Below are 11839 nucleotides of genomic sequence, written 5' to 3'. Positions count from 1 at the left end.
AATCGTTCAGGACCATTCTTTGGTCCTTTGTTTCCCGCTGTGCAGCATGATCGCTAGAAAGTTTCAGTGTGTAAAGGGGACTTTACAGCGACTTCGTTAGCGACTTCCCTTTCAAAAATCTGCTTTACAACGTCCCCAATGACTAGCTAGGTCGTTCTGCAGGTCCGGATCGCTGTTGCGTCGTTGGCCAGGTTTACCTGTTTGACAGCTCACCAGAGACTTTGTAGCGATCGCGGCCAGGTTGGGATCGCTGGTGGGATCGCTAGAAAGTTTCAGTGTGTAAAGGGGCCTTAAGAGATGATGCCTGCAGGTGGCTTGATTTAATTAACAGAGGCACCAAACTCTAGACACTTCATAGTGACCATCAGATATGAAACCATCTTCAATCAGATACAGGAGGCATATATACCCCAGCCTGTGTTTAAATATGAGGCCACTGGAGTGTATAGGCTATTCATTCTCTCTCTGGACAGTCTTCTTTCTCTGACTCTTCACTTATGTCTCAGAGCTACAACTCTCATCCTCCTATCCCTCAGCTCTAAACTATTTCTCTCTCTAGATACATATATCTCTCTCCCTCTTTCTGTCCCTCTCTTTATCTATCTCTCTCTCTCTCTCTCTCTCTTGCTGCCTATTTTGCAGTGTCCCATCATCTGGAACAGCTCATGGTGCCAGTTCTGGAGACTAGGGGGTACTTCTCACATAGCGAGATCGCTAGCGAGATCGCTGCTGAGTCACAGATTTTGTGACGCACCAGTGACCTAATCAGCTATCTCACTGTGTGTGACACTAAGCAGCGACCTGGCCCCTGCTGTGAAATCGCTGATTTTTACACACAGTGGTGGTTCATTTTTTGCTCCTTGCTCTCCCGCTGTGAAGCACACATCGCTGTGTTTGACAGCGAGAGAGCAACTATCTGAATGTGCAGGCAGCAGGGAGCCGGCATCTGGAAGCTGCGGACACTGTTAACCAAGGTACACATCGGGTAACTAAGCGAAGCGCTTTGCTTGGTTACCCGATATTTACCTTGGTTACTAGCGTACGCCGCTCTCAGGCTGCCAGTGCTGGCTCCCTGCACACGTAGCCAGAGTACACATCGGGTAACTAAGAAAAGCGCTTTGCTTAGTAATCCGATGTGTACCCTGGCTTCGAGTGCAGGGAGCCAGCGCTAAGCGGTGTCCGCTGGTAACCAGGGTAAATATCGGGTAACCAAGCAAAGCATTTTGCCTAGGTACCCCATATTTACCTTGGTTACCAAGCGCAGCATCGTTTCCATGAGTCGCCGCTGATTGGTGGCTGGTCACTGGTCGCTGGTGAGATCTGCAATCTATATCTAGACTTTTGAATGTGTTTAATAAATATTGTTTATTAGTACACGGTTTCGTCTCAGTTAGTCGCTGAGGGTATATATAATATTATACAGCAAAGAAATAGATAACATCAAGTGCGTTTTTATGTTAGATCATATATTAATTATTGTTAGTCAAATCTGATAATAATAATTAATATCAGGTGTTAGCTTATATTATATTACTAGAAGGTGGCCCGATTCTAACGCATCGGGTATCCTAGAATTTATTGTGTAGTTAATGTATGATTTTTGTTATATATATAGATGTTGTTGTGTGCAGTTGCCAAGTGTTTGTGTAGGGGCTGTAAATGTTCTGGGTGTTGTCTGGGTGGGGGTGTGTGAGAGCGGTGTTGTTTGTGTGGAGCGCTGTGTGTGTGTTGCGTTGTTTGTGGAGCGCTGTGTGTCTGCAGTGTTGTCTGTGTGTTGTGCTGTGTGTGTTGCGCGGTTTGAGTGGGTGTGGGTGTGGGGTGCGTGTGTGTGTTTTGGGGGAGGTATGTTTTGTGCAATGTGTGTGTATTGCGCGGTATGTGCGTATATTTGTGTATGCTGCGGTGTTTGTGTGTTGGGTGTTGTGTGTGTGCGGCATTGTCTGGGTGTGTGGGTGTCTGTGTAGGGCGGTGTTTGTGGTTTCCAGTGTGTGTGTGGTGTGTTGTGCGGTGCGCGTGTGGCAGTGTGTGCGTGTATTTTGAGGGGAGGTGTGCACCCCCATCGTGCTCCATCCCCCATGCTGCGCACCCACCATCGTGCTCCATCCCCCATGCTGCATACCCCCCATCGTGCTCCATCCCCCATGCTGCGCACCCCCCATAGTGCTCCATCCCCCATGCTGCGCACCTCCCATCATGGTGCATCCCCCATGCTGCGAACCTCCATTGTGCTCCATCCCCCATGCTGCGCATCCCCCATCGTGCTCCACCCCCCATGCTGCGCACCCCCCATCCTGCTCCATCCCCCATGCTGCGCACCCCCCATTGTGCTCCATCCCCCATGCGGCGCACCCCCCATCGTTCTCCATCCCCCATGCCATGCACCCCCCATCGTGCTCCATCCCCCATGCTGCGCACCCTCCATCGTGCTCCATCCCCCATGCTGCACACTCCCCATCGTGCTCCATCCCCCATGCTTCGCACTCCCCATTGTGCTCCATCCCCATGCTGCGCTCCCCCCATCGTGCTCCTTACCCTATGCTGCGCACCCCCCATCGTGCTCCATCCCCCATGCTGCGCACTCCCCATCATGCTCCATCCCCCATGCTGCGCACTCCCTATCGTGCTCCATCCCCCATGCTGCGCACCCCCCATCGTGCTCCATCCCCCATGCTGCGCACCCCCCATCGTGCTCCATCCCCCATGCTGCGCACCCCCCATCGTGCTCCATCCCCCATGCTGCGCACTCCCCATCGTGCTCCATCCCCCATGCTGCGCACTCCTCATCGTGCTCCATCCCCCATGCTGCGCATTCCCCATTGTGCTCCATCCCCATGCTACGCACTCCCAAACGTGCTCCATCCCCCATGCTGCGCACTCCCCATCATGCTCCATCCCCCATGCTGCGCACCCTCCATCGTGCTCCATCCCCCATGCTGCACACCCCCCATCGTGCTCCATCCCCCATGCTGCGCACCCCCCATCGTGTTCCATCCCCCATGCTGCACACTCCCCATCGTGCTCCATCCCCCATGCTGCACACTCCCCATCGTGCTCCATTCCCCATGCTGCGCATTCCTCATCGTGCTCCATCCCCCATGCTGCGCACTCCCCATTGTGCTCCATCCCCCATGCTGCGCACCCCCCATCGTGCTCCATCCCCCATGCTGTGCACCGCCCATCGTGCTCCATCCCCCATGCTGCGCACTCCCCATCGTGCTCCATCCCCCATGCTGCGCATCCCCCATCGTGCTCCATCCCCCATGCTGCGCACTTTCTATCGTGCTCCATCCCCCATGCTGCGCACTCCCCATCATGATCCATCCCCCATGCTGCGCACTCCCCATCATGCTCCATCCCCCATGCTGCGCACTCCCCATCGTGCTCCATCCCCCATGCTATGCACCCCCCATCGTGCTCCACAGTCACACATCAGACAGTATACACGCACACATCTGATCGCGTACACTCACACCCCACTTCTGCCTGTGCCCTCCGGTGGGCGGTCCCAGCAGCTGTGCTGCACGCAGTGCTCCTCTGCCTTCTGCCGACACGCACACATCCGATCGCATACCCGCACACATCCGATCGCATACACGCACACATCCGATCGCATACACGCACACATCCGATCGCATGCACGCACACATCCGATCGCATACACGCACACATCCGATCGCATACATGCACACATCCGATCGCATACACACACACACCCGATCGCATACACGCACACACCCGATCGCAAACATGCACACACACGATCGCATACACGCACACACACATTGACGATATCACACATATGTGCTCACACTCACAACATCCGGAGAAACCACATGCTTCCGGCCATGTGATCCTCTGGCAGGTCCTGGAAGGTCACTGCATGCACAGTATCGCCGCCGAGAAGCAAGCGATATCACTGGATGTTGTGAGTGTGTGGATGCGATCTGATGTGTGTGTGTCAGGTGTGTGTGAGAGTGAGTGTGATCTGATGTGTGTGTGTGTGTGTGTCTGTTCTTATGTGTGTGCGTGTGTGTGTGTTCCGCCGCTGCAGGACCTTGATGTGTTCACCTGCTCCCGGTCGGCTTCTGGTGAGTATGATCGGGGGTCTTCTTTCTTCTCTCTTCTGCACATGTTCGGATCAGATCCGTGTCGGATATGGGAATGCGTGCGGGGGGCCGGGCCAGAGCGAGCATGCAATGTATGAGGGGGCGGGGCGTGGCTGAGTTGCCAATGCGTGCAGGGGGCCGGGGCGAGAGGCCAATCCGTGTGGGGGGTTGAGCCTGGCTGAGCAGCCAATCCGTGCCGAGGGGGCCGGGCCGAGGTGAGTCGAGCGGCCAATGAGACGCTTGTCACGGTAACGACAGAATTTTGGAGCAAGACAGACAGACAGATAGACAGACAGAATAAGGCAATTATATATATATAGATTAGCAAGCCGGCTTATTGGCGATAATAATTAATATTGGCGCTAGTCCTGCTACAGTGTCGATATAGCAGGTTCTTGGCCGTCCTCTTCTTCTTTGGCTACTGACCGATCCAGGCATGAAGTCTTTCTCCAACAACTGATCATAATAAGCTAATTTCTGTTTGGGACCCTTATGGTTCAAACTCCAAAGTGACACAAATAACAGGGCCACTTTTAGCTGAACCCAGACCTCATACTGCCTTGTTATAATCCTACGTTGTACATTGGGGCCGTCAGTGCACCCAACTCTCAACAGGAGGCCATCTTAAAGAGCCATCAAACCCCCACCACATCCTAGCAAGATTTCAATTCTTATCCATGAGCATTGCCATGTATGTATAAATTCAAGTAAATGAGGATAAACAGCAATACCAGACATAATCACTAGATGATAGTCTGCAAAAAGCAAAATTCATAATGTGAAACAGCAGTTTAAGGACAATATGGCAACATTCTAAGTAAGGTTTCCATGTCCTACTGGAGCACAAACCCTGAAGATTATTTTTCTTTTTAATGAGCAGAATCCATTTGTGAATATTTTATTAGATTAAATTAGACACTTTTTTTTCAGATGAAACCATTTATTATTTGTGATTTGGTTATAGAGATGAATGACTACCCTATGGTTAGATGAGCAAAGATTTTCCATCTTCTCTGGCAAAATATACCAGACAGTTGAGGATTATTATGATATCTTCCACTATGTCTCTTGGCATGCACTCATTTATCATCTTGTTTAGGTATTGTGGGTCATTATAGGAGGAAAGATCTTCGGTTTTTGCATGTCTATCCTTCGTTATCCCATAGGTGTTGACTATGTACTCTGTAAAGTGTGGGTGCACTGTTGGGTTGTAGCCAAATTTCCTCAGCTCATCCATGGTGTGATTGTAGCGCTGGTTCAACTCATATCTTAATTTCTGATTAACTTTTCCAGTCGCTGGAATTGTGGTCACCTGTAATCATAATATAGACCTTTAATATACTGGGGTAATCACAATATGGATTGGCTATTATAGCTAAAATCGGCAAATCTATTGACAAACACATTTCTGCCTGGCTAAGCTTTTATTATTCAAGGTGATGGCTCATTTTGCCATCATGCCATAATGAAGGCCTTGTCTACTTCTCCATATTCTACTACATGTAGATGCAATTTTGTTTGAAGAATTCACACAGTGACCACTTTACTACATTTAAAAAAAAATAAAAATAAAAAAATATAATAAAAATCTCATTTTTTTAATAGTAACTTTAGTTTTCTCACCTGTATAATCTTCTCCTTTATATTTGGTACTCGGTATCCATACATTCGTTGTTGCTCCAGGAAGATGGCACTCAGAATCCGGCGGTCCAGCTGAAAGGCCAGCTCTCCGACAATGCGCTGACACTTCTTAATGTTTTCAAGGTCTATAAAAGTTCAATAGTAAAATTAGGGTTAGTGAAATCCCTACAATGACATATATTGAGAATATAGATATAAGAACTGTCACCTAGGTCAAGGCCTGTATTGACCATTTGTGCTTCTTCTCTGAGGTCTAGAACATATAAATAATATTAAAATTAGTTGTACGTAATAAACATTAATGATAAAACTCCCTTGATAATAACCATACACCAGGAATGAGATAAACAGGTATCAGTCATACCCGGGGCTTGGAGCCTGAGGGCGCCCGACAGGTTCTACTGCTACAAAACTAGACCTACAAATCATGAATAGATATGGTGGACATCCCCCTTATAGTTAATCCATGATAAACCCTGAATGATAAGATCTACCTAAACATTTCAGGTTCTATCTAAACAATTCATGGTCATAAATCATCATAATTATGTTCTTGGACAAATGCAATTGTTCAAAAATGTGGAGTAATATATGAAATATCAAATATCAAGAAAATACTAAAATAATAAACATAACTCACAATGATGTTGTGATATTTCTGTATTTTTTTTCTCTTTCATGCCTAGAATACAAAAAATAGTAATCTGTATCTCCATGTCTGGCTTCCTATCACTTATACAAGAGAATGAACTGAAGGTAAAAAATGTGTTCACCAATCAAAACCATTCTATACATTGTTTATCCAGATTCTACCAATCTCATTAGGAAATGTTAACATCAGCCCATTACAAATTCTGATTTGGTGGAAACTCCTTTGTGTTATCCCAGTTTTACCATTGTGGTCTTTCTTGTGTTGTCCAGGAGGTGTTATAATTTGAGCTTTTCTTTCATGCTCTTTTAAAGTACAGCGAAGCTCCATGTTCTCCTGCATTAGCCCCATCAGTTTGCGCAGCTTCGCTTTCTCTTTTAGTAGACGCAAACTCTCGGTGTTGAAGGCTTCTTCATCACCAGAATATAAACCAGGATTGTCCATGTTGTAATTAGTAGAAGTTCCTGAAAACATCTTCACAGAAATTCTTCACCTGGTGAATGTCTGAGATGGAACACTGGGGAAACCTAATATTCTAAGTTCTGTGATGTCACCGGCAGCGTCACTGAGACCTGATAATGAGCTCATCGGTCATTGCAGGCAATAGGAATTTACCACATTGGAACAATAAGTACATGACTTGTATTGTGTGACCACGGGAATAACAATTTAACAGTATTAATTATGGAAAAATGAGAAACCAGTGCAATAAAAATGTTTTCTTTTGTAGGTTTCGTTTTGTTTTTTTCTGTCCTCCATTCAGGTTTAAAAAGCTGAACCTATTTATTCATTGCATCCCAATAGTCTATATTTTTTGGTCTTCACTTAGATGGGCATTACTAACAGGGTAATTATGCAAAGTAGTCTAAAGACACTCACCCCCATCCCCCAGGGAATCCTATGAGCAACACCCCTTTGATAAAGACCATAAACATTAGTATAATGAGCACACCAAATAAAATGGCCAAAATCTCTGCAACTGCATGGTGGATTTAAAATAAAAAAAAATCTACAAAATACGCATGGGAGCAGCAAGAGTAACATAATAGTAAAAATTGGCAATTTTTGACCTAGTGAGAGGTTTTCATTAAGACGATGTGACAGAATATACCTATTATTAAAATTTACATTTTATTGATATGCATTAAAAGCTAAACTCAAAACAAAGAATAAATTCACAAAGTGAAGGTTGCCGAAATACCATTAGGGCTGGTTCACACTAAGCGACAGCGACAACGAGGTCGCTGTTACGTTACCATTTTCTGTTACGTAACAGCGACCTTGTAAGTCGCTGTTATGATCGCTGCTTAGCTGTCAAACACAGCAGCCGAATCAGCGATCATAACCGCGAGAGCAGGGAGCCGCGCACACTGCTTAGCGCTGGCTCCTTGCTCTCCTAGCTACAGTACACATCGGGTTAATTAACCCGATGTGTACTGCAGCTACATGTGCAGAGAGCAGGGAGCCACGCACACTGCTTAGCGCTGGCTCCCTGCTCTCCTAGCTACAGTACACATCGGGTTAATTAACCCGATGTGTACTGCAGCTACATGTGCAGAGAGCCGGAGCCGGCAGCACAGGCAGCGTGAGAGCGGCGGAGGCTGGTAACTAAGGTAAATATCGGGTAACCACCTTGGTTACCCGATGTTTACCCTGGTTACAACTTACCACAGCTGCCAGATGCCGGCTCCTGCTCCCTGCTCGCTTCATTTCATCGCTCTCTCGCTGTCACACACAGCGATCTGTGTGTCACAGCGGGAGAGCGCCTTTGAAGAAAACGAACCAGGGCTGTGTGTAACGAGCAGCGATCTCACAGCAGGGGCCAGATCGCTGCTCAGTGTCACACACAGCGAGATCGCTAATGAGGTCACTGTTGCGTCACCAAAACCATGCCGTAGCAGCGATTTCGGTAGCGATCTCGCTATGTGTGAAGCACCCCTTAGTTTCTTAATCAATCTCCATGAAACATTAGAGAGGTGAGGGGTATATAAGCTTGTTATTCAAATAGCTTAAACAATCGACACAGATAAAGGGGAAAAAATATTTTGTTAACTTTTCCTTATTGTTACCCTTTTGGAATATATTCCTGCCTACCAATGGAGTACATCCTTACTTAACCGATGCCCCCATTCCTCAGCAGCTCTCCTTTTCCTTTACCCTTGCTTTCCCTCTCTGCGACTGTTTTTCAGCCACTAAACAAGTGGGATTGCCTGCCAACCACAGCAATGCCGTAGCCATGTTGGCTACTGGTATTGTTATAATTGGCCAGCATGCTGCACTTCAGAGAGACTTGATGTAGGAAGAAGAGCTTAGATTAAAGCAGGCATTTAGGCAGGGTTGGACACTTGCATCCTTAAGTGCCTTTCATGTGGCACCAAAAGGTGTTTTTAGCTTTGTTTATTGTAATAAATAAATAAACAATAAAAAAAATTTTGTGGGGTCCCCCTTTATTTTGATCACCTGTCAAGGTAAAGCAGACAGCTGCAGGCTAGTATTACTCGGCTGGGAAGGTCGATGGTTATGTGGCCCTACTGAGCCTAAAATAGCCTAGCCACCCCATAATTCACGCATCACATTAGTTGCACCAATTCTGACACTTTTCCGCAGCTCTTCCCAGTTGCCCTGGTACATTGCTAATCGAGGTAACGGTTTATGGGTTGATTTCAGCTGCGTAGTGTCAGCTCTCATCCAACCCAGTGGTTAATAATGGAAAGGAGTCTAGTAGACACCCCCATTACTGACCCAATAAGTATAATAGGAATAAAACCTCACACACAGAAAAATATAGTTTACTTGAATAAAGGCAAAAATAGAAGAATAGAAAAAAAACCCATGAATATCCGACACAATCAATGGTGTAGTGGTCCCACGAAGTCCCCTGAATTTTTACTTCAACCTATGAGAAATATTGGGCCTGGCACTGACCAGCTCTGACTCTAGAGGTCATGCCCAATCAGTGCCTGAGCCACAATTTCTTAGCGCGCTGACATCACTGAGATCAAACAAGTTGGGGTCAAACAGGAAAACACCTATTCTAATGGGTACTTTAAACGCTGCGACATCGCTAGCATTTGCTAGCGATGTCGAGCGCGATTGCACCCGCCCCTGTCATACGGCCGATATGTGGTGATCGCTGCTGTAGCGAACGTTATCGCTACGGCAGCGTCACATGCACTTACCTGCTCTGCGACGTTGCTGTGACCGGCGAACCGCCTCCTTTCTAAGGGTGCGGTTCGTTCAGCGTCACAGCAACGTCACAGCAGCGTCACTGAACCTGAACCGCCTCCCAATAGAAAAGGAGGGGAGGAGATGAGCGACCGGAACATCCCACCCACCTCCTTCCTTCCTCCTTTTCCGGTGGACGCAGGTAAGGAGATGTTTGTCGTTCCAGCAGCATCACACACAGCGATGTGTGCTGCCGCAGGAACGACAAACAACATTGTACCTGCAGCAGCACCGATATTATGGAAATGATCGACGTGCCAACAAGCAACGATTTTGCGCTTGTTGATCGTCACTCATTTCTGTTACACGCTGCGATATCGCTACCGGCGCCAGATGTGCGTCACTAACAACGTGACCCCGACGATATATCGGCAGCGATGTCGCAACATATAAAGTACCCCTAAGAAGCAAACACAGAGCTATCCATGGAAGCAGAAGTTATAGCTTGCAGCTGGAAGCTTTAGAAGGGCATAGTGCCTTTGCAGTAGGCGGAAGCCAGGAACTGATAGCTTTAGTTGAACAATACACACACCCATTCTGTCGGACTGGAAAGTACTACAGGTCACAGCCACTCTAACGTTAGTGGATGGAAAGAGTCTGCGCTGTTTAGAAATTCTGGTTCTAAGATCTCTTCTGTCACCAGCACTGCCCACAGAAAGAACAGGGCGATACCTGATGACAAAAGCAGACATTGCAGGAACAAGTTCTGGTACAGTTATGACAGTTATTCTCACCTAATCCATGCTCCCCTTCCAAAGCAGCCACTGTCTCCGCTCCTATCCAGGAGAGCAGTGGGTACCGGACCAATCGCTTACAGATGCAAATACAATTGATTGCAGGGAGAGAGCAATGACCTTGACCCTGAGCTTGATGAGCAGTGGGAAGATGACAGGAAGTCAGTAATTTACTTTAAAGTTCCCCCTAAGAAACGCAAGAGGAAGTTCCATAGGTGGGTGCCTACACTGCCTAACCCTCACCCTGGCCATGCCTATGAATGAAGGCGAAGATGCTGGGCCGTTAGGGTTCTGCATTTCTTCGCCAGAGAGGGCCAGTGCTTGTAGATCACTTCGGGTGGGGTGTGCAACACTTACTGTACTCTTCAGGGCAGTGTCCCTCACCCTGCACCAAGCCACTACCGTGGATGTTTTAGATAGAAACAGAACACTAGAGAACTCTTGGCAAAATAATTGTAAATGGTTTATTAATTCTTACACCTTTACGACAGACACGACCACACTTATCTGGTTCTGCTGTGGCTGTTTCCCAGGCTATTCCGTCTGACCTATCCCGATGCCTGGGACCTAGTCTTTCAGGTGATGTGCCTATGCTGCTTCCCCCTGTTTTTCTCTCCTCATGGTCCACTCACTTCCGCAGACAGCTTCTAGTCTCTCGACGTCCCTAGGCTAGTCCCGCTGATTACTGAGGGTGCCTAGAATCTTAGGGATAGTCCAAATATTTAAAAGGTTGGCTTACCCCTTCATATATAAACAATGTATTTTACCACTATATGCAAAAATACAAGCATCTATAGGTGACTAAATTATTCTACCATCTGCTCCATTTATAATATAAATACACCAGATGGTGACAGAAGGGAAGACGTATGTTGTTCATTTTATCTTTATGTTATTCACAATGACTTTTTCTCTACTAAAAGAAAAGAACCTAAGTGTAAAATTGCTGTAAAAATATGGGACAGCCTATGTGATGTCATGTCTTTGGAAGCTTCTGATAGGTTTATTGGCAACATTAGAGTTAATTAGAAACACACCTGTGGATGTATTTTAATGTACATCTGAAACACACTGCTTCTTTGTGTAGCATCATTGGAAAGTCAAAAGAAATCAACCAAGATCTCAGGAAGAGAATTGTGGATTTGCACAAGCCTGGTTCATCCGTGGGTACAATTTCCAGATACCTGAAGGTGCCTCGTTCATCTGTACAAACAATTATACGCAAGTACAGACAAGATGGGAAAGTCCAGCCATCATACCACTCAGGAAGGAGACGTGCTCTGTTTGCCAGAGATGAACATGCTTTGGTCAGACATGTGCATATGTGTAATAGGGGGAAGAGAGGGGCAGTAGCTGAGATTTCTCAAGCTTCTTCAGTTAATTGCTGGTGGTTATTTTCGTCAAGTGGCTTTGATGTCATTCTTGCGGCAGCTCTTCAAGCCTCTGGTGTTTTTTACTCTGCTGTTAAGTATATTTAGTGGATG

At 46.9% G+C, this 11839-nt stretch overlaps 1 protein-coding gene across 1 annotated transcript; it reads right to left on the bottom strand.

Annotated features, from left to right (window-relative positions):
• Window positions 1–5091: 5091 nt before the first annotated feature.
• On the bottom strand, window positions 5092–6876 carry LOC142289765 (speriolin-like protein). The gene is made up of 5 exons (XM_075333695.1): window positions 6642–6876; window positions 6388–6429; window positions 5956–6000; window positions 5730–5872; window positions 5092–5418 (listed from the first exon to the last, which is right to left on the bottom strand). Exons 1-5 carry the CDS (start codon window positions 6868–6870, stop codon window positions 5092–5094), a joined length of 786 nt encoding a protein of 261 aa, XP_075189810.1. The 5' UTR covers window positions 6871–6876.
• Window positions 6877–11839: the final 4963 nt, after the last annotated feature.

This window comes from Anomaloglossus baeobatrachus, chromosome 2, assembly GCF_048569485.1.
Source record: "Anomaloglossus baeobatrachus isolate aAnoBae1 chromosome 2, aAnoBae1.hap1, whole genome shotgun sequence".
Classification (NCBI taxonomy): domain Eukaryota; kingdom Metazoa; phylum Chordata; class Amphibia; order Anura; family Aromobatidae; genus Anomaloglossus; species Anomaloglossus baeobatrachus.
The sequence above is the reverse complement of the archived record's forward strand: the minus strand, read 5'-3'. Positions and strand labels throughout refer to the sequence as shown.

Excerpts from the sequence above, each read along its gene's own strand:
- LOC142289765 (XM_075333695.1), bottom strand. The coding sequence starts at position 6,870 with ATGTTTTCAGGAACTTCTACTAATTACAACATGGACAATCCTGGTTTA. Across the intron at positions 6,001-6,387 it reads AGAAATATCACAACATCATT|ACCTCAGAGAAGAAGCACAA; the intron begins GTGAGTTATGTT and ends TATATGTTCTAG. Across the intron at positions 5,873-5,955 it reads CAATACAGGCCTTGACCTAG|ACCTTGAAAACATTAAGAAG; the intron begins GTGACAGTTCTT and ends GAACTTTTATAG.